The sequence below is a fragment of the Muntiacus reevesi genome, chromosome 5 (genome assembly GCF_963930625.1).
Source record: "Muntiacus reevesi chromosome 5, mMunRee1.1, whole genome shotgun sequence".
Classification (NCBI taxonomy): Eukaryota; Metazoa; Chordata; class Mammalia; order Artiodactyla; family Cervidae; genus Muntiacus; species Muntiacus reevesi.
Window position 1 is genome coordinate 89,384,259 of NC_089253.1, and position 20,553 is coordinate 89,404,811.

Sequence of the window (20,553 nt, forward strand, 5' to 3'; positions counted from 1 at the left end):
TGTAGGATCTTAGTTCCCCAACCAGGAACTGAATCCTTGTCCCCTGCATTGCAAGGCAGATTCTTAACCACTGGACTGCCAGGGAAGTCCATCTTGCCTTTATTGTCACCTTCATGTGACAGTTCCTAAATGTGTCTCCAGCCCAATCTCTCCCCCTGAATCCAACAAGTACATTCAGCTGCCTCAGGGAGCACACTTGCAGGTGGGAGCACTTGATGTCTCAGAGTGAACAGGCCACAGTCAAGTCATCCACTCAGTACCGCCCTCTGCCGTTCTCCAGCCTCCTTCACCCCAGGGAAATGCAAGTCTGTCCTGTTTGCTCAGGCATGCATCCCAGGAGTTACCTTCCTTCTTTCTCTACATGCAGTCACTCAGCAAACTCCAAGTTCTAACAGGATAACACGTCCTGAATCTGACCCTTTCTCCCCAGATTTGCTGCTCTCAGTTCAAGCCTCCATCCCCCAACTCCAACCCTCAACACTAGGATAATAACTTCCCACGTGGTCTCTCTTCCTCCACACGCCCCTGTCTCTACACACACAGGCTGCTTTCCAGAATGGCCTTTTTAAGAACATAAAAAAGGACTTACCTGGTGGTCCAGTGGCTAAGACTCCCTACTCCCAATGCAGAGGGGCCGGACTCGATCCTTGGCTTGGGAACTAGATCCCACATGCCATAAGAAAGAACCCGCCTGCATGCTGCAACGAAGATCGAGAATCCCAACCAGAGCAGCCAAATAAATATTTAAAAGGTTTAAACAAACAAAACACACAAATAAGATCATGGGATGTATCTTCTCAAAATCCTCCCTTGGTTCCTATTTACTCTAAAGAAATTAGTTACCTAAGCCCTTGAAACCACCCAGGCCTGACTACTTCCTGTCTCCACCCGGGCCACCTCCCTATTCTGGAACCTTCTGAGGACACAGCTGCCTCAAGTACTTATTTCCCCTGCTTGGAGACCACCTCTGTGCCCAGAGATTTGCATGGCTCAGGCTTCCCAGGTGGCGCAATGGTAACAAACCCACCTGCCAATGCAGGAGACGCAGGTTCGATCCCTGGGTCGGGAAGACCCCCTGGAGGAGGAAATGGCAACCCACTCCAGTATTCTTGCCTGGAGAATCCAGCGGACAGAGGAGCATGGCAGCTACAGTTCATGGGTCACAAAGCGTTGGACACGGCTGAGCGCACATGCACCTGGCGTGGCTCACCCATTCATTTACCGAGTCTACTCTCACGTCATCTCCTGCAGAGGACTTCTCTGCCCACACACCTAAAAGGACGCCTCTTTCCCTCCCATCCCTTCTAACATTTTATTCAGCTTTACTCTGCTCTGTAACATTTTACATTTGTGTAGCGAGTATCTTCCATTACCGGAATGGGAGGGCCACGGGTACCAGGCCTGTCTGGTTCGCTGCCGAGTCGTCAGCATCCAGCTCACGCGGGCACAGGTGGATGCGTGGGAACTGAGTTGATGCTTTTCGCCTGAATGTCGCTTCAACTCCCTGCTTCCACTCCTCCCCACACACCCAGGACAGTGGCCCCTGCTCCTGCTCTGCTCACAATGGGAACTTGTTAAACTGATACAGTGAACATTCCAACCACTGCACCACCTACAGAATCACTACCATACCACACACTACAGACTCACTGATACCTGAAAAAAGGGACAAATCTTCCATCTAGAATAGCCACTCCCACACCTGGGAGGAGAGTACTTTCAAAGAAACACCACCACAGTAGTTACATAATAACTGTTGTTTGGAATTCTCAGAAAGGAACATGTAGGTCATTGCATTGTGATGCTTTTCCCAGAAGAGCAGTATCTTTCCCAGTCAAGAAAAATCTTTGTGTAAATACCTTTCAAAGGGTGCAAGAATAAATGCACATCAAAAGCCTTCTGATGCACTGGTTGTACCTTTATTAATATGACCTCGTTTACTAATAGTTCCGTGATGCAAGGTTACCATACACAGTTAGATAATGTCTGCATTGCACATCTAAGGCTATACAGCAAAAGAACCAGAATTAGTACAAATACAAGAACTATATTTACATTCTGTATACTCAAGCTCCAAACGTCAGATCATATTTACATAATAAAACATGAAAATGAAAATCTGAAATTAATAATGTACATTGTTGCTAATGTGCTCAACTCCTTCCCTGGGGAGAGATCAGTTTGCAAAGTCTTGGTTCAAAAAGGCCACTTATGCTTCACGGGTCTTGTGGTTGTGCACGAGGAGAGTGACGAGACCCCAAGTCTCGCGGGACAAATGCTTCAGAACCACCAAGTTGGGGATGACTCATAGAAGGCTGCTGGGTTCCTCAGGTGAACTGATGCCAGGATGTGCAAATGAAAAGGATGAACTCGAAGACGTGAAAACAACACGCGACAGCCAGGGTTTGGCAAGAGACCAACCTCAGCTGGGACTTCCTATCTGAGCACAGGCCATTTGGCTGTGACTCTGTAACATGAAATTTATATCAACTCTGATTCCTTCCCTTAAGCGATCAGACGCTTTCCTAAGATTTGATGGGGCTCAAATACAAGTTTCATAAATGGCCTTTTGAACAACAGCAGCAGGGAGTCTCTCAGCCGATCAAGCCGTTTATTTACTAGGGAAACAAACACATGTCGATCCGTTCCCGCTACACGGTCACGGTCTGGCCACACCTTGGTGAAGCGTCACAGGCCACGGGGACAGCTGCAGTGCACAGGCGTTAAGAGTCCTATTGAAAATACATTCAGCAAACCTTCTGAGAGCAGCAGCAGGATTAGTCTCTTCTTTTTAAAGAGCAGGTTAACAATCACATTTTAAAAAGGGAAAAACGAAGGACCCACACCAAACAAGAAACGGACAAGCCCTGATGGAGAAGCCGAGTGGAACCGGGATGAGGGGTGCCAAGTACCGACAGGTGCTACGAGCGCATCACCTTGCTTTTCCAGTTCAATGTGCAATTAATTACAGCTATGTAAATATACAAATACCTTACAAAATTAAATATCCCTGTAAATTAGACAGCAAGCAGCAGGCAACAAAGTCTTTGCTTTGATATATGTGCCAGGAGAAGTCGTTTTTACTTTAGGTACCAAAAGATCTTGCAGTGATTTAACTAATTCCTTCATTTTAAAAGAGCTGAAAAACCCCATTGAAAGTGAGCAGTTGTGTAAGTTCTATACAGCTGAAGGGGAAAAAACTAGTGGTTTCTTAGTTGGGAGAAATAATTTCCCTCAGCTTCCCTCACATTATAAAAATGGACTGGAATTCAAGTTCCCACCCAGCTGCCAGAGGCAGCCCCTCCCTGCGCTGGTGGCCGTGCGTGGGCTGGCTGACCCCGCAGAGCCCGGCCCGGGAGCTGACTGACCCCTAGGCAGGCGCAGAGACAAGGAGGGTGGGGACACCTGTCTGGTGGAAGCCGTGGGGCCGTCTTCTGCTCTGACAGGAGTAAGGAGGATGAGGGGAGGAGATGGTTACTTTTAAATAGCACTCATTTCTCCTTACTTTGTATGAGTGTTCTTCCTTGCTTTGCTGTTATTATTCTGCTTGCTTAAAAGAGTGCATTAGGGGAAAAAGAAAACCCAAAAACTACCTTAAAAGGTAGCTACCTTAAAGATTTAAGTTCTTTCACTTTTCCTTTTCCACAAAAGCCTCATAATTCCTGCTATAAATTCCCTCTCAGAGCTTGAAAGTGGGGATGGGCCTGCCTGGAGAGGGAGCATCAACCCTTGCACCAGCTGTAATCTGAAAACAGGTCCCTAGAGAAGAGGGGCCCCCGTGGGGGCTGTACAGGTGAGCCATGGCCGCGCCCCGCTGCCTCACTAGGCCTTCTGACCTCAGCCTGTCATAGTATCTGACATCCCAAAGCAAAGACTTTCCCAGTCAGTTTTGTTCAAGTGAGAAGCAAAAACAAGCCATGTCAGTCTGTCACTTGATTCCTCTCTCCCTCCGCTTCCCCCACCCCCTTCAGTCACAGACATGGGTCCTCCTGTCAGACTAACAGCAGCAGCATCCATGGCCTAACTCTAAACGTTAACCTTCGAATCTCATCTTTGTTCCCTGAAATTACTTAATTTCAGCCCAGGAAGCTGTCTCTAAGCAAAAACAGACCCTGGGTTTGAGTAGACACTGGAAGGGCATATTGTACCCATTAGAAAAGAAACCTCTAACTATGTTAAAGTCTCAAGTACCACTTAGAAAACAAGTAACATTAGGGTTAGTGACCTATGTTTCATTTAAGGAGAGGAAGAAAGTTTAAAAATCTACTACAGTTTTCCTTAATAATTTTTCAGGTAAGGCCATAGCCTTTGATTACTCTTCTTTCTCTTGTTCAGCTCTCCAGTGACTTCCGTTTCCTCCTCTTTGCAAAGCAATTATGAATGAAGCCCGAAGACGAGCCCCGGCAGGAAGGCCACAGTCTGGGTGCTGACGCGCCTGCCCAGCACCTGTTCTGAGGTGCGCGTGGGCCCGTCCCCCTCGCCTTCCGAGAGTCAGTGCCCTCAAGACGGGGGACCTCCGGCCTCCACAAAGTGGGAGCGAGCAGACACTTTCCTGATGGCCTGGGGGATGGTCAAAGAAAGGTGTGAGCGAGGGCGGGAAAGGATGGTAGAGGACATCCCCAAGTCAACTGGAAAGCAACCGAAGTACCCGGAGGCTCCTCTCCTGTTCATTCCTGGGACTCTCGCTGCAGCTGGAAGAGGCAGCGCATCTTCTGCCAAGGCCTCGGGCAGCAGGCGAGCCTATTCTGTCACAGCAGGAGGCTGTGGGCAGAGGGCTCCTCTCCCCTCTGGCAGGATTTCCACGGAGGAGACAACCAGCTACGTCTGGGGCCGGGGTTCAGGTGGAACTGCATCTCTGCCCCCAGGTGTCCTTTTGCTTTTGGTGGTGCGAGGCAGTCTGTTACAATTTTGGGGTCCAAAAAGCAAACCCTGCCACGTTTGCTTATCTGTTCACGGAGGGAGACAAGTATCACTGACAGGATTTCCAACTGAACGAGGATCACTGAAAACGGCCACTGGATTCAGAGGGAGGCTTCCGAGTGTATTTTGTTGTTCAGTCGCTTAGTCATGTCTGATTCTTTGTGACCCCATGGACTGCAGTACGCCAGGCTCCTCTGTTCAAGTGTACTCTTAGAGCTACATTTCTTTGATCAAAGGTGGCTACAACCATCACAAGGTCACTACCCGGCCTTACCATAATCATGATGATGACAAAGACCATCAGGTTTACCACCAGGAAGGCAGACACTCCCTCCTGATGGGATATTTGTGTATGACACCATGGCAGGAAATCCAAACTGAGCCACCATCATCACTAATGCCCAGAACAGAACTGGGACTCAGAAGAGGCTCCCTCCCAGTGAGACAAGCTGCTCAAGGAGCCCTCCTGCGAGGGAACGCTGGCATCCTCCAGACCACCACCACCAAGGCCCCCGGGCCTGTGGGACCCACTGGCAACAGCCCTGGTTCTTCCCTTCTAACACAGTCAACAGCGGCCGCTGTCCCAAACCTGCTGAAAAGTCCTCTCTTCTCCTCTCTTCCACTATGTTAAAATTACATAGCTATGTTCTAAATAAGCCCCAATTTCAGAGAATACACCTTCCCACCTTTAAGCTCACTACAACCATTTGTTTCCCTGAATGGAAAATGCAGGGATTAGTCATGGCAAGAAGCAACAGAAAGGGGAAGGGTAAGATTCTTCCCCTTAGGTCCTAAAAAGACTAGATGTCTCCTCCTTTAGTCTCTAAGCCACCCAAGAAAAGTTAAAATCATATCCCAAACAGAGAAAAGAAAAAAGTATTGTGGTGTCTTGAAAAACAGACAGAGATATCCAAAGACAGCAGCACAGATGTCAGTGGTCATAATGGGGACCTATCATACAAAAGGAAGCCAAAGTATACCAAAAAATAATTTGGATTTCCTTGGGGTTTTTGTGTGTGTGTTTTTGTTTGTTTGTTTCCCCACTTTTGTTAGACCACATGCTTCTAACAAGATTCTCAGCATAGGAAAAAAGAAAAGAGTACAGAGCAATGGGAATGGGAACCAGGAGCACTAGAAAAAGTGCTGGACGAGAGGGACGAGTAGTTAAGCCACAGGATCACACACAAGAGTAACCGTCAAGGATCACAAAGAGAAATGAGGGGAAACACTTTCTTTATCTCTCGGAAGGCGGGTGAGGGTGCTCGCAGTCACCTAGTACTTCGCCTGGCTCGGGCATCTGCGGGAGAGTTTTGACCTGCAGGCGACAAAGGGATGAGAGGATGAGACAGACACAGGGTTGGAGGCTGGGATTCAGGGGGCCCTGCCCCGTAGGTCTGCTTTTCTGTGCCCCTCCTTCATGTCCTTCGTCCTCCCATCCTGCACTGCAGGCCCAGTCGCTAGGCCCCTGGACAAACAGGCCAGTCGATGGTCCTTCTCACTCTGGGTCCTGGGACAGAGGCCCCTCTCGGGGTCTGAGGTTGGATCACACAGTGAACACTGGGGACCATTAAGGTTCTCCCAGTCTTTCCTTTACTCAGTCCCACAGCCTCTAGCTGCAGCCCCCTTAAGAAGAACAAGTCAAAGCAACAGATTAACTGGGTTCAAATGTAACCAGAGAAACATGTTCGCAACAAGGCTTTCATTCCTGTTTATGCTGACATCCCTGGAACCAACAGCCAAGGAGAGGAAGGAAACACAAGAAGAGCTTCTTACCGTATTGTGCCTGCAAGGAGCGGGTTAAAGGCGTACAACCAGTCGTTCACGTCTTTGTCGTTGAGAGCCTGCAAAAGGACCCCACGGTGCTTGGTGCACACGGCAAAGGTGTTCGGTGTCTGGAAGAGACCCAGGAGAACAAGAAGGTTCCTATGGATACGGAACAATGGTGGCCACCTGCTATATTCAGAGGGCACACGGCCCTTCACATGGATGGTTCAGAGACACCAAACACAAAAGAGAGATTCTGCAACACACGACAGAGTTCAGAACTCAAAAGGGCAGGCCGTGTACGGCAATGAACAGCGAAGAGGGCAGGACTGACCTTCACCATGGCCTGCTGGTCCTCGCTGTACTCCACCTGCGCTGTGGACAGGTTAATGATGCCCCGCTCCACAGGGTCTTTGTCGCTGTTATAGATGAAGACGTAAGGGCGACGGACCACGACGAAATGTTTAGCCCAGTTGCTGGACAGGGGCTCCTTGAAATGCAGATATCCTTTCTTGGAGACCACTGAGCTGAAAGGACAGGTCAGCAGAAGTTAGTTCCTCAGAAAAATTAAGTGATCATAAGCTGAAGGCCATCAAAACAGGCCACGTCCCTAGGTTGAAGGAAACAGGCAATGATCTATTTGGCAAGCCCTGTCAGATGAGGGGGACGGAGATACACCTGGAGCAGAACCCAGTCCCGATCCTGCATTCCGGGTCCATCTGCATTAGACTTGAGCATAACAGTTGGAAGTGAATTCCCGCTAATCTGTCTTCTAATACCTGGCATCTCTTTTCCATACAGTACTCACCCCGGTCTAATTTCTTCAATATCTGGAACAAGATTGAGAAATTCATTTTTTCCTGCTCGGGCCAAATAGGGCGTTTCCACAGGTGGGACAATCTGAAACTGTTCAAATTCTGGACAGGGACTAGAGGCCCGGGAATTGGCTTCTGGGGTCCTTGAAAAGAAACAGAGGTTAGGAAGAAAGGGGGTACCAACAGTGTCCATGAGGTCAATGCACAAAACAATGCTTCTCCCCAGACACCAGGGACCCTGCAAATATCAGGTCCTCAGAGCCTGGCTAAGAAGACAGAGCCGACATCCAAAAGGTAATTAATCCTACATCCACTGGGTGTCATCCTTCGGCAGTTATTAACACGAAAGGAAATTCTCACTGATGACCAGTGAGTCTCTCAGCCTTCCCTCTTGTCCGGAAGCCCTCTGAACAGTAGGCTGAGGAGTATGAATACCATTCCCTGGTATGCTCCTGTCTAGTCCCCAGGCCACACCCAGGGCAGCACCTAGGGCAGCGGTTCTCAAGGTGAGGTCCCTGATCAGCAGCATCAACTTCACTTGAAAAGAGTGTTAGAGATTCAGATTCTCTGGCTTCAGCTCAGACATGTGGAATCAGAAACCCTGGATGGGGCTCAGCCATCTGGGCTCTCACAAGCCTCCCAGATGAGGTTGATGTCTCTAAAGTCTGAGAACCACTGCCTGAAGGACCAGTGGAGCACGCAACAAATAAGAACTGGGCACCCATGTGATCGTCTGGAGCAAAGCTGCTGTGAGAGACAATTCCTGAGCTCTGCGTTATCTTTAAAGTTCAGCTTGGTCTAGTCAATTGTATCTCACTAACTCCAAAAAGCCCATTTTTCTCACACTTCATTGTTTCTCGAATTGGGATACATCTTATAATTGATGGCATGTCACACTGCAGTGACCGTGCTTTGGCTTTCTTGCACACTATGTGCTAGGTCACTTCAGTCATGTCTGACTCTTTGTGACCCTATGGACCATTGCCTTCCAGGCTCCTCTGTCCATGGGATTCTCCAGGCAAGAATACTGGAGTGGGTTGCCATGCCCTCCTGCAGGGGATCTTCCCAACCCAGGGATCGAACCCATGTCTCTTAGGTCTCCTGCATTGGCAGGTGGGTTCTTTACCATGAGCGCCAACAGGGAAGTTTTTTTAGTGGCATATAAATAATTTCTTACAGTTGATGGCAGTGAAATTCAATTAAATCACCCTGTTGTGCTGTTTTCTGCAGCCCACTGTGTCAGTACTGATACATGAAGACAGACAGTTGGATGAGAACCAGGTGGGTTCAGACAGGTAAGCATAACAAATGGAGAAAGGGAGAAGGAGACTGACAGCAACAGCACAGCAGTGATTATAACGATTAAGTCATGAGACCTAGACTTGGTTTCTATTACTCTTACCTATATATTTGGCTGTGTCATTAAAATATTTTTCCCAAAGTCATTTCAAAATATTTTTCCCTAGATGGGGCTTCCCGTGTCTGATATGAATGGGGAGACAACCAGGGTTGTGAACTGAAGAACAAATCAAGCAAAGGGGGATGAAGAAGAGGAGTCAGTGATATAGTGCAGAGATTTAGGAAGGTGTGACATTGAGAGGTGACAGGAGCACCTTCCAAGCCACTGTGACATCCAGAAAAGGCTCCCACATATCTCCCAGTGCTGCCTGGGAGATGGTGCTGCCCTCGGCTGGGAACCACTGAACAAGCAGAAGGTTGGCTTTTACCTTGGTTCTCACATTAGCTTCTCTCGGTGAAGTCTGGGTACTTACTTCTGATCCAAGGAGTTGCTCCTTGCGTCCACCAAAGAGGGGCAGGTAGAGGAGGGAGTGAGGGTAGAACTGCTAAAACTGGACACAGAGGGGTCCCGGCCGATGGGAGAGAGATCGGACAACTGGAAGAAAACAGAGCAAGGCAAGTGAGATTCAGATGGACACAAGGACCTCTGCAGCGAGCAGCTTTGGCAGCCAGGGACCTCACATTCACACATCTCCTGTGTTTCGGGTCTTTCAAGAAAACAATTTCTACAAATATTTTATGGCCTAAGTGTCACAATAGGAATAAAGATATTTACAAAAGAGGCAAGGCTTGCTTTTCATATTTATAAAATATGCCTGCATTTTATACTGCGATAGCCTGCTTCATTGACTATGCATGCCTGTCTATGCATGCCGAGCACTAAGAACAACAGGTACTGTTCTAGGAACATGGCAGGGGCCCTGCCCTCCTGAAGCCTACATTGTAAGTGGAGAAGGCAGAGAATCAACCAATCAACAAACACTTTAAGAAGTGTCAGGCAGGGATCAATGCTACAGCAAAACAGAAAGCAGGGAAGCAGGTTAAAAAGTTTCAGAGAGCTGCTGGCTTCACAGAGGATGGTTAAAGGAATTCACTTCAAGGAGGCAATATCTGAGCAGAAAGATGAAATAGCTAAGGAAGCTAATCATGGGACTATCTGAAAGATTATTCCAGACAAAAATAAACAGGCCGTGTACACAGACCCAAGGTGGAAAGCTTGGCGTGTCTAGGGAAGAGCAGGAAAGGGGATGATGACGGGAGGAGAGTGAAGCAGAAGCTCTCTCAAGAGAGTGTTCACCTCACTCTCTGTCAAGGACAACAAAATTTCATGCCACCAAGAGCCTCAGGACTTCCTGTGCCCTGCTACATAATAACGTATCACCCTCAACAGAATATTCTTCTCCAAGGGATCCAGGGAAAAGCCAAATGTTTCCCATCTGGTAATTGGTCTAAGAGACAGAGAAGGATATGTTCATCTTCAGAAGTCAGTGTTCTGACTGAAAAATTAAATAAATAAATGCAGGAGGAGATATGTCAGACATCCTCAGACATAACACCAGGCCCATCTCAAGCCACCTAAAAGCAGCAGAACCTGAGGACAGAAAACATGAGCTGCTCACCTTGCAGTCACTGATGCTGCCGTGCACCTGGCTGAATTCTCGGTTGAAAGTGTGGGTAAGAAGTTGCAGGCACTAGGGAAGAGAAAGAGAAGAGTAAGTTTTGATGGTTAAACAAAGCCCTGAATTAAAGCAGGAGGGAAAACAACATGCCTAAGACCCACAGTGGAGCTCAGGTGCTGTTCAAATAACCTGGAAAATTAGCTAGGCATATAGCAAGGGAAGCCTTGGACCTGCCTAATAAAGATGATAATATGAGTGGATAAAAAGTCATTCTCAAAACTGCAAAAGTGAATTACTGCAAACACCACAGTTTAAAGTGTTTAAGAATACAATGGCATCTCTAATTCTCAACTCGCGTTGGTACTAGAAGGCATGGAGATTTCTAGATGACATATGTTCCTAAATCAACTAGATGACCATTCGATTACTGAAACAATCACAGACTCTCTCTTTTTTCTATATTCCATTGTCAGCCAGTTGCCCAGACCCACATGTCAAACAAGCCCTCTGCCTGTTCCCGTGGTATCCAGGCACAAACAATGTGGATTTTACCTTCCAAACATCTCTCTCATGATTCTTCTTCATCCCACATACTCCCACCATAGTTAAAAAACGTGATCATTTCTCATCTGGATTATGGAAATAAAGAATTCTTTCTGCCTCTAGTCTCCTCACACAAATTTAGCCTCTTTAGTACTGCCAAAGAAATCTTTCTAAAACACAAATACCCATTTGAAGCATTCCCAGGTCACTCTGAATGCTTTAGTCCAGCACCCAGGCTCTTCGTGATCTGGCCCTGGCCTGTTTTCCCAACTCCATCTCCTGTCCCTCTCCTGCACGAATTCCCTCACACTGGTCATGCAGTACATTGCTGGCTCTCGCCTGTGTATCCTCCCAAGGTCAGCTCATGGGTGCCCTCCTGGGCAGGCCTCTCCTCTGCCTCCCACAGGATTTCAGATCACACCTCTATTAAAAGCTAGCCACCCACTTGCCTGTAAACTTATTAAGGGGAGAAATTAAGTCTTCTTTACTCCTATATTCACAGTGTCAGCACAGGCCTTGAATCAGAGACCCTCAAAGAAAGATGAAAACGCAAAAGAGAAAACAGAAAGACTAGCTCACAGAGCCTCAGAGGGAAGTGCTCAGCAGAGACAGGGAGTCCCACCTTAGTAGCCAGCTCTTTCTCTCGATCCACCAGGCTTTCAATGTCTGCTGAGTCGTAGCCACTGCTCTCGCTGGGTGTGACGGCACTTTCAAAGGTGGTGGTTGAGATCTGAGAGGAGATGCTGGTGGAGGTGCTGAGGGTCCCGCTGCTGAGGCTGGGGGACAACGAGTCACTCAGGGATTTGGGGATGCTGTCACCCAGTCTGTCACGGAGCAGCAGAAAGTGGCGGGTTTTCTCCACCTAAGAAGACCAGCAAATGCAAGCTCATCAAGGTCTTAATAAGCAAAGTATTATATCACGCCTCCACTGTGATGGAGAACTGCCAAGCCCTGGTCACAGGCAGCAGCTGAGCATAAGATGATATTTGGGGCATTTCGCCCGAGAGTTCGCCCGCCCCTGCCTTCCCCCCAGTACCTCGTGCAGGAGCTCCAGCTTCTCCAGCTCCCACTGGTGCTCTAGGATGAGGCTGTCTCCCCGGGGCCGCCAGCCGGCCAAGTTCTCCTCCCCCCGCACGTACGCCACTGAAGTATCCAAGATTTTCCTTCTCCTCCGCTGCATGCCTGAGATAAGAGAAAGCCACTTTTTTTTTTCCCACAGAAAAACCCAAGTCTAATTTTAGCTCAAAAGGAATGAATAATTTATACATATGGCATACTAGGACAGTTGAGTCTCAAGATACATGGGGTATTATTAATAAAAATGTATCCCTTTTGCTCCAAAGCAACTGTCTGAACTTCTTTTAAAACTGAGTTTTATATTCATAGATAATTATGAAGCTGGTAATGCAACTTGAGAAAATGCTAGATATTATGTTAAGTGAAAACACAGAGATTAAATATTCTGCACACTATTGGTTCAAACATATAAAAATACACTCAGGGGAAAATAGTTGGAAAGGACTATATGCACCTCCCTCATGTTTCATGGCTCAGTCAAGATGGTAGATGACCAACTGTTTCTGCCTCCATTATTTCCCACTGATTTTTTAAAATGTTGTACTAGTTTCAGAGGTTCGTGACATTGTACAGGAGACAGGGATCAAGACCATCCCCAAGAAAAAGAAATGCAAAATAGCAAAATGACTGTCTGAGGAGGCCTTACAAATAGCTGTGAAAAGAAAAGAAGTGAGAAGCAAAGCAGAAAAGTAAAGATATATCCATTTGAATGCAGAGTTCCAAAGAACAGCAAGGAGAGGTAAGAAAGCCTTCCTCAGTGATCAATGCAAAGAAATAGGGGAAAACAATAGAATGGGAAAGACTAGAGATCTCTTCAAGAAAATTAGAGATACCAAGGGAACATTGCATGCAAAGATGGGCTCAATAAAGGACAAAAATGGTATGGACCTGACAGAAGCAAAAGATATTAAGAAGAGGTGGCAAGAATACACAGAAGAACTATACAAAAAAGATCTTCACAACCCAGTTAATCACGATGGTGTGATCACTCACCTAGAGTCAGACATCCTGGTATGTGAAGTCAAGTGGGCTTTAGGAAGCATCACTACAAACAAAGCTAGCGGAGGTGATGGAATCCCAGTTAAGCTATTTCAAATCCTAAAAGGTGATGCTGTGAAAGTGCTGCACTCAATACGCCAGCAAATTTGGAAAACTCAGCAGTGGCCACAGGACTGGGAAAGGTCAGTTTTCATTCCAAGCCCAAAGAAAGGCAATCCCAAAGAATGCTTAAACTACCGCACAATTGCACTCATCACACACGCTAGTAAAGTAATGCTCAGAATTCTCCAAGCCAGGCTTCAGCAATACGTGAACCGTGAACTTCCAGATGTTCAAGCTGGTTTTAGAAAAGGCAGAGGAACCAGAGATCAAATTGCCAACATCCGCTGGATCATTGAAAAAGCAAGAGAGTTCCAGAAAAACATCTATTTCTGCTTTATTGACTATGCCAAAGCCCTTAACTGTGTGAATCACAATAAACTGTGGAAAATTCTGAAAGACATGGGAATACCAGACCACCTGACCTGCCTCTTGAGAAACCTGTATGCAGGTCAGGAAGCAACAGTTAGAACTGGACATAGAACAACAGACTGGTTCCAAATAGGGAAAAGAGTATGTCAAGGCTGTATATTGTCACCCTGCTTATTTAACTTAAATGCAGAGTACATCATGAGAAACACTGGGCTGGATAAAGCAGAAGCTGGAATCAAGATTGTCGGGAGAAATATCAGTAACCTCAGATATACAGATGACATCACCCTTATGGCAGAAAGTGAAGAAGAACCAAAGAGTCTCTTGATGAAAGTGAAAGAGAAGAGTGAAAAAGCTGGCTTAAAGCTCAGCATTCAGAAAACTAAGATCATGGCATCCAGTCCCATCACTTCATGGCAAATAGATGGAGAAACAGTGGAAATAGTGGCTGATTTTTATTTTGGGGGGGGTCCAAAATCACTGCAGATGGTGACTGCAGCCTGAAATTAAAAGACACTTCTTGGAAGCAAAGTTATGACCAATATAGACAGTATATTAAAAAGAAGAGAAACTACTTTGTCAACAAAGGTCCGTCTAGTCAAGGCTATGGTTTTTCCAGTGGTCATGTATGGATGTGAGAGTTGGACTATAAAAAAGTTGAGCACCAAAGAATTGACGCTTTTGAACTGTGGTATTGGAGAAGACTCTTGAGAGTCCCTTGAACTGCAAGGAGATCCAACCAGTCCATCCTAAAGGAGATCAGCCCCAGGTGTTCATTGGAAGGACTGATGCTGAAGCTGCAACTCCAATACTTTGGCCACCTGATGCGAAGAGCTGACTCATTTGAAAAGACCCTGACGCTGGGAAAGATTGAGGGCAGGAGGAGAAGGGGACGACAGAGGATGAGATGGTTAGATGGCATCACTGACTCAATGGACATGAGTTTGGGTAGGCTCCGTGAGTTGGTGATGGACAAGGAGGCCTGGCGTGCTGCAGTTCATGCTCAGTCTTGTCCAACTCTTTGCGACCCCATGGACTTCTCCATGGAATTCTCCAGGCAAGAATACCGGAATGGGTAGCCTTTCCCTTCTCCAGAGGATCTTTCCAACCCAGGGATCAAACCCAGGTCTCCCACATTGCAGGTGGATTCTTAACCAGCTGAGCCACAAGGGAAGCCCAAGAATACTGGAGTGGGTAGCCTATCCCTTCTCCAGTGGATCTTCCCCACCTAGGAATCAAACTGGGGTCTCCCACATTGCAGGCGGATTCTTTACCAACTGAGCTCTCAGGGAAGCCCTTAAAAGACATGAATTTATGCTAATTTAAAAATTTCTGAAGGAATTCTCTAGACACTGTAATTAGCTGCTATGGGACTTAGATTCATACTCAGAATCTTCCTTTTATCTCCATTCTTATCTGTGGGCCTCAGTCTCTTTTCCTTATATGTTCTCTAAAATGATTCAAACTTACACTAAATGTTTTGAAAAACCCATACTTTTGTCCATGTTCCAGTTTCTTTTTTTTTGGAGAAATACTCTCTTTATTGCATTTGAATCAGATGATGAACAGAAGAGAATAAGTTATTTTTTTCTTAGAAGAAAACATTTCATTATCTCTTTCATATTAATTCTAATGTCTATCAATTGGAATAGCCCAGGTATATAATTTGGAATCTTTTGGGAAACATCGTATATTAATCAAAAGGCATTTTATTTATCAATGTCCATTAAAAAATATAATATTCCCTTGACGGAGTTACCTTTTTATCACCTCAGAGGTCACTAACTGTAGCAATCACTCCAGCAACATTCCTCAACAAAGAATACTTTGTTTTTTTTTTGTAGTGGTTTTTGTCATACATTGACATGAATCAGCCCATGTTCCAGTTTCACAAACATGGAAACGCAGAGGGCTGCTTAAGGCCACCACATTTGAGGAATAACAGCAGTCCACAGAGACATAAAAAGGGACACAGAACAAGCTCAGCTTAATAAGAATTTGTCTTCCTATAGCATAGGAGGTTCAAATTCTAGTTTGACAGCACCTGTAAAGTCACACTGTCGAGTTACCTTTGGGGCTAAGGTAGGAAGGGAAATGGTTCTGAAGTTTTCCAAACCAGATTCACTGTAATACACTTGATTTTTGGGGGGAGGGTGGGGGCAGGGAGGGGGGTCATGACTCAGGGCTTGTAGGATCTTAGTTCCTTGATCAGGGACTGAATCTGGGGCCATAGCAGTGAATGCACTAAGTCCTAACCACTGGATTGCCAGGGAATTCTCAAAATATGCTTGAATTTGTTATACTGATAATATTCCACAGCCTAGTAACACTCTGTTCTATACAGTTTTTATAACTGTATAGGATGTCATAAAGCAAACAGTGTTGTAACTCAGAAAATGGTAACTCCCACCATCACCACCAAAGTGGCTTGTAAAATGTAACTGGTGTCTCAAAAATGTATATCCATCCTGCATGGGTGGGGTAAACTTTTGATACCGTGTACTGCGGTCAGATGCAAAGGTAACTCTCTCTTCCCTGATCCATAGAGCTTACCTGGACTTCCTGTGTCTGCCATTTTGCATAAACTGAGTTCATAAATTCCAGTGACTCGATTGCTATGTAAATTAAAACAAATAAACAATTGCTTAATTTCAAACAGCACAAAAACAAGAAGAATCTCAATTCTCTCTGCTTAAAATATTGTCTCCTGTACTGGAATTGCAACCCACCCTCAAATAAAATTACAGACATCTCTCATTAGTCGCTGTTCTTCTCCTATTCTGAACTTAGGAAAAAACTGAATGATAAACTGGAAAATGTATAATACAAATGTGAAAACTGAATTTTGCCTTTTCTTACCACAAGAAAGAAGAGATGAGGGGGTAAAGGTCTGAGTAGAATGAAAATGATAAACACCAGCTTCTGGGGGTGTGGTTAGGAAGGGGACTGAACCTTTTACTGCATTAGTAACCATTTTTAAGCTCAGTGGTGATGCACAGGTAGTCACTGTATTATTCTTGATGTACACTTATGTATCTAAAACACAAATAAATATTAAGAAAAAGAACATCCCAACAGCAAGCTGTTGGAAATAATAATAATGACATTTAAAAGAACACTCAGTCCTTGCAGAACTGTTGGAGAAGTGTTCACAATGGAACATGCCTTCCTTCCTTTACTACTCATCCTTTACTACTACTACTCATCATTTACTATTAATATTTTACTAAATGCCAACATTTACCTCACTGCACTCCAGGTGTCAGCTACCAAATAGTTTATAGGCTGAGAACCCTGAAAACAGCAGTTAGGAGACCGCTCATTCTGTACGGGGCCCACCAAACCGAGGCGACATTTGTCTCCAAAACTTACGAGTCTGGTGACTTTGAATAGCCGCTGCCAAAGAGGCTGCGCAGCGAGCGTGGTGGCGAGATCTTGGCATCCCGAGAGTAAAAGACCATGCACACGTCCTTGGTTATGACGGCCGGCTGGATGCAGTGATCCAGCTGAAAGCAGACAGAACTCCTGTGACCACAGTCTGGGCACTATGGCATTGGAAAGCTGGTCCCAGATGTGGGGGGGTTCTACCAACAATTTATTTCAACAGCAAATCAGAAAACAATACGTGTAAGGTCAGGCGGTATTCCTTGTAGGTGCATTTATTTTCTCAAAATTTTTTCAGTTTTTTTCTGTAGGCAGCAGCTGATATTTATTATTGTCACATGCCTAGCACTGTTTAGGTAAATGCTATTAATACTATCATTACCCCTGTTCAAGAGATGAGGAAATTGAGGCACAGAGGAGAAATTACTCGTCCAAGGACAGGAAGGCAGTTAAGTGACAGCATAGGGACCTAAACTCAGACAGGCTAGTTCTAGCATCTGCGATGTTAACCACTACTAGGCTCCACCCACAACTTCCGAAACAAGAGGCTGTTTTCTTAAAATCATGCATTCTCTGAAGGATGGGAATTAGGCTACTAAAACTGAAAATGAAATAGAAGTTACACGACTTTTTTGTTAACTAGAGACTGGGAACAGAACCTAATATAACCAAGTAGTTAGCAAAGTATAGTATAATAAGTAACTTAAGGATGAGCCAGGAGAAAGGAAGACAAAATCAGTCACATTGTTCCTCTCCATTTCCTTGTTGTGACCTGCCCACTGTGCAGGGCGGGCAGGTCACAGCAACTCAAGTTGTGGGTCCTCTCACCTCCAGGTAGGCCGACAGGGTCATGTAGATCTTTTCGCCATAGGGTGTCACTCGGTTCAGAAGGAGGGAGTTATGGAGGGAACTATCCCAGACGGCCTCGAAACGATAGAAGGTCCTACAGTCGAGAAGGCAAGAGGGGTCACCTAAAGCTGCAGGCACCTAAGTGCAGGTACTGCCACAGTTGGAAACACTGTAGAGCCCCGAAGTTACCTTAGCCCAGGTACTGCCACAATCAGAAATGCTGCAGAACCTACAGCGACCCACAGTTCCAACTTCCTGAACTCTGACAAGAGAGTAGAACCTTCATCTCCTGGGAGAAAAAGGTCAGTCTCCAGCCTCTTGCCCCCACCTGTTGTCAAGGAACACTTAGCTATGCTCTTTTTTTTGACGAGCCTGTTTTTTCCCTGCCTATAACATCAACATAGTGAGATCAATCAAAAGAATTAAGATGAAAAGCGGAAATGAGTATGGACAGAAACTAAAATAAGAAAGACTAAGTGAGCTCCTCCGTGAGTCAGTGACCAGGGCAGGAAGCAGAGGTTCAATCATTTGAAGCAGCTTTCTTCATGTCTCAATCCCATCCTGCTGAACCTCAGAAACGTCACACATACATCTAGGAGGACTGATGAGAGAGACAGTATAGAGAACCTTGCTTTAAATAAAATATGAGGTTATTCTTAGCTGACATTTCAGTAAAAGAAAATGATTTTTAGTACCAGAGCTAGCCAACTACTATTTATCAGTTTTCCAAAAATCCACATAAGAATCTAACATTCAAATAACAACTAGAAGTTTGATTATTTAGTAAACATCCATAAACTGATTTTGTAAACTGTCCTAATACCTTTCTTTTTTCCTCCCAGTAAAAACACCATAGCCCCTACTTGACATTAAACGTTCCAGTTCAGCAGGTCTCACCTGAAACACCATCCTGAGTTCAACAGCAGTGTCAGAGATCAACTCCCAACTCAACCCCCGAGAGACCTGTCAGGGAAAACACTTTGTCCACCCTCACAGAGTGGGCTGTCCAGCACCACGCCCTCTGGACATGTAACACACCTCCCCTGATACAACTGGAGTTTTGCACACTTTATTCCCTGCCCAGTACATTCCACCTCACTCTTTCCAAAATGGTAATCTCACTGCAGCTGTCTTTTCTAGATGTTGGCAAACAGCTGGCATATCTTCTCTCTAAACACAGCTCTGTGCTTCTTTCTCCAGAAATAATCAGAGAAAACAATACTTCTAAATGAACTCCGTAACCACACCTCATTCTGAGTGCTAGTGTTTGAAGCCTGTTAATTTCATCTTGTAGCTGCTTTTAGAAGTACAGTTGTAAGTCATCTTGAAGTACAGCTGACCCTTGTAGAACAGGGGGTAGGGGGCTGACCCTCCATGCTCTTAAAAATCCGTGTATAGGACTTTCCTGGTGGTCTGAGTGGTAGTGGAGAATCTGCCTGTCAACACAGGGGACATGGGTTTGATCCCTGGTTTGGGGAGATCCCACATGCTGCAGGGCAACTAAGCCTCTGCACCCCAACTACTGAGCCCGAGCGCCTACAGGCCGTGCTCCACAGGAGAAGCCGCCGCAGTGAGAAGCGCAAACTGCAACAAAGAGGAGCCCCTGCTTGCCCAAAGTAGAGAAAGTCTGCGCAGCAATGAAGGAAGGCCGAGAACAGCCAAAAAAAAGAAAAAATCCACATATAACTTATAGTAAGCCCTCGATATCCAAGGTTCTGCCTCCGCAGGTTCAGCCAACCACGGATCATGGAGTGCTGTGGTACCTACTACTGAAGAAAATCGACACATAAGTGGACCCCCACAGTTCAAGCCCGTGTTGTTCAAGGGTCATCAGCTGTACATGATACTCGTGCAAAGATCTAGCTCTTAAGGTAGTGCGTAAGGGGTCAAGAAAATTCTCTACACAGACACCAAAGGAACAGAGAGACAGCAAGATAAAGATGGATGAAGCAACCAAGAGACCCAAACAGCAACCACGGAGGATGACAGAAGCCCCTCCCCTGCCCCTGGGCTCAGCAGAGAGCCCTTTATGCACCCACAGAGCCCTGTTTTGATCGAATCTAAATTTTAGCTTGGTTTAAGACAAATTCTGACGCTGGGTGGTGGAATCCATTACTTCAGCAGAAGCCACTGAGGGCTCTGTCCTTGAGACGGCTCTTTTATTATGTCCCAGTGTCTGCTGAGGGACCTGGAATGGGGCCTACCTGTGGCCCTGCAGGTCTGGGCCCACCTGTGCTGAGGTCAAGTAAAGCCCCTTCCTAGGGTGAGGGCGTGTGTTACCCCGGGGACACCGGACAGCGGTTCCTAGCCCTGCTGCCTGGACTCGTTAAGAATGAACCAGAACCTGCGCTTCCTGGGGCCGGGATTTACAGTTCACGATTCCCTCTCAAATGAGGCAAGTGTTCTGAAACTGTGTGAGAAAGCCTCTTCACATTCCTGTTGTCTGGTTTTCATTTAACTTAAAGAAGAAATTTATCTGATAGAAACTTGGCTAACATAGAAAAATTCTTACATCACTAAAATCTCCCTGTATTGGGATGGGGAGAAAAAGGTGGCTTTTTTTTTTTTTTTTTGGTTTGATTTGTTTGGTGCTTGGGAGTTACGGCTGCACATTTTTTTTCCAAAATATTCACCAAGGGTGGCAGTTGTTGAGAAGAGGTCATACAAACTACAACCAAGACGCGTGAGTAATGTCAACGGACTCAAGCGAGCAAGAGAACTGGCAGTTAGAAACAGGGCTGAGTCCTAAAACATGCAGTCTTGTATGGCTTTAAGGTGGTCAGGAAATAACCCCAGGTTGATTTCTCAAGATA

General features: G+C 45.9%; 1 protein-coding gene across 5 annotated transcripts in view; it reads right to left on the reverse strand.

Moving 5' to 3' along the window:
- Positions 1-1,903: 1,903 nt before the first annotated feature.
- Positions 1,904-20,553, reverse strand: part of KIF1B (kinesin family member 1B) — a 150,135-nt gene continuing 131,485 nt past the window's right edge. For all 5 annotated transcript variants that reach the window (XM_065935780.1, XM_065935779.1, XM_065935781.1 and 2 more), the window contains 11 exons: positions 17,720-17,834; positions 16,880-17,013; positions 16,061-16,122; positions 11,997-12,142; positions 11,583-11,822; positions 10,418-10,489; positions 9,272-9,393; positions 7,493-7,642; positions 7,019-7,211; positions 6,694-6,812; positions 1,904-6,235 (listed from right to left, as the gene is read on the reverse strand). In XM_065935780.1, the coding sequence (XP_065791852.1) occupies positions 6,193-6,235; positions 6,694-6,812; positions 7,019-7,211; positions 7,493-7,642; positions 9,272-9,393; positions 10,418-10,489; positions 11,583-11,822; positions 11,997-12,142; positions 16,061-16,122; positions 16,880-17,013; positions 17,720-17,834 (1,396 nt within the window). In that variant the 3' untranslated portion in view covers positions 1,904-6,192. The remainder of the gene's footprint in view (positions 6,236-6,693; positions 6,813-7,018; positions 7,212-7,492; positions 7,643-9,271; positions 9,394-10,417; positions 10,490-11,582; positions 11,823-11,996; positions 12,143-16,060; positions 16,123-16,879; positions 17,014-17,719; positions 17,835-20,553) is intronic.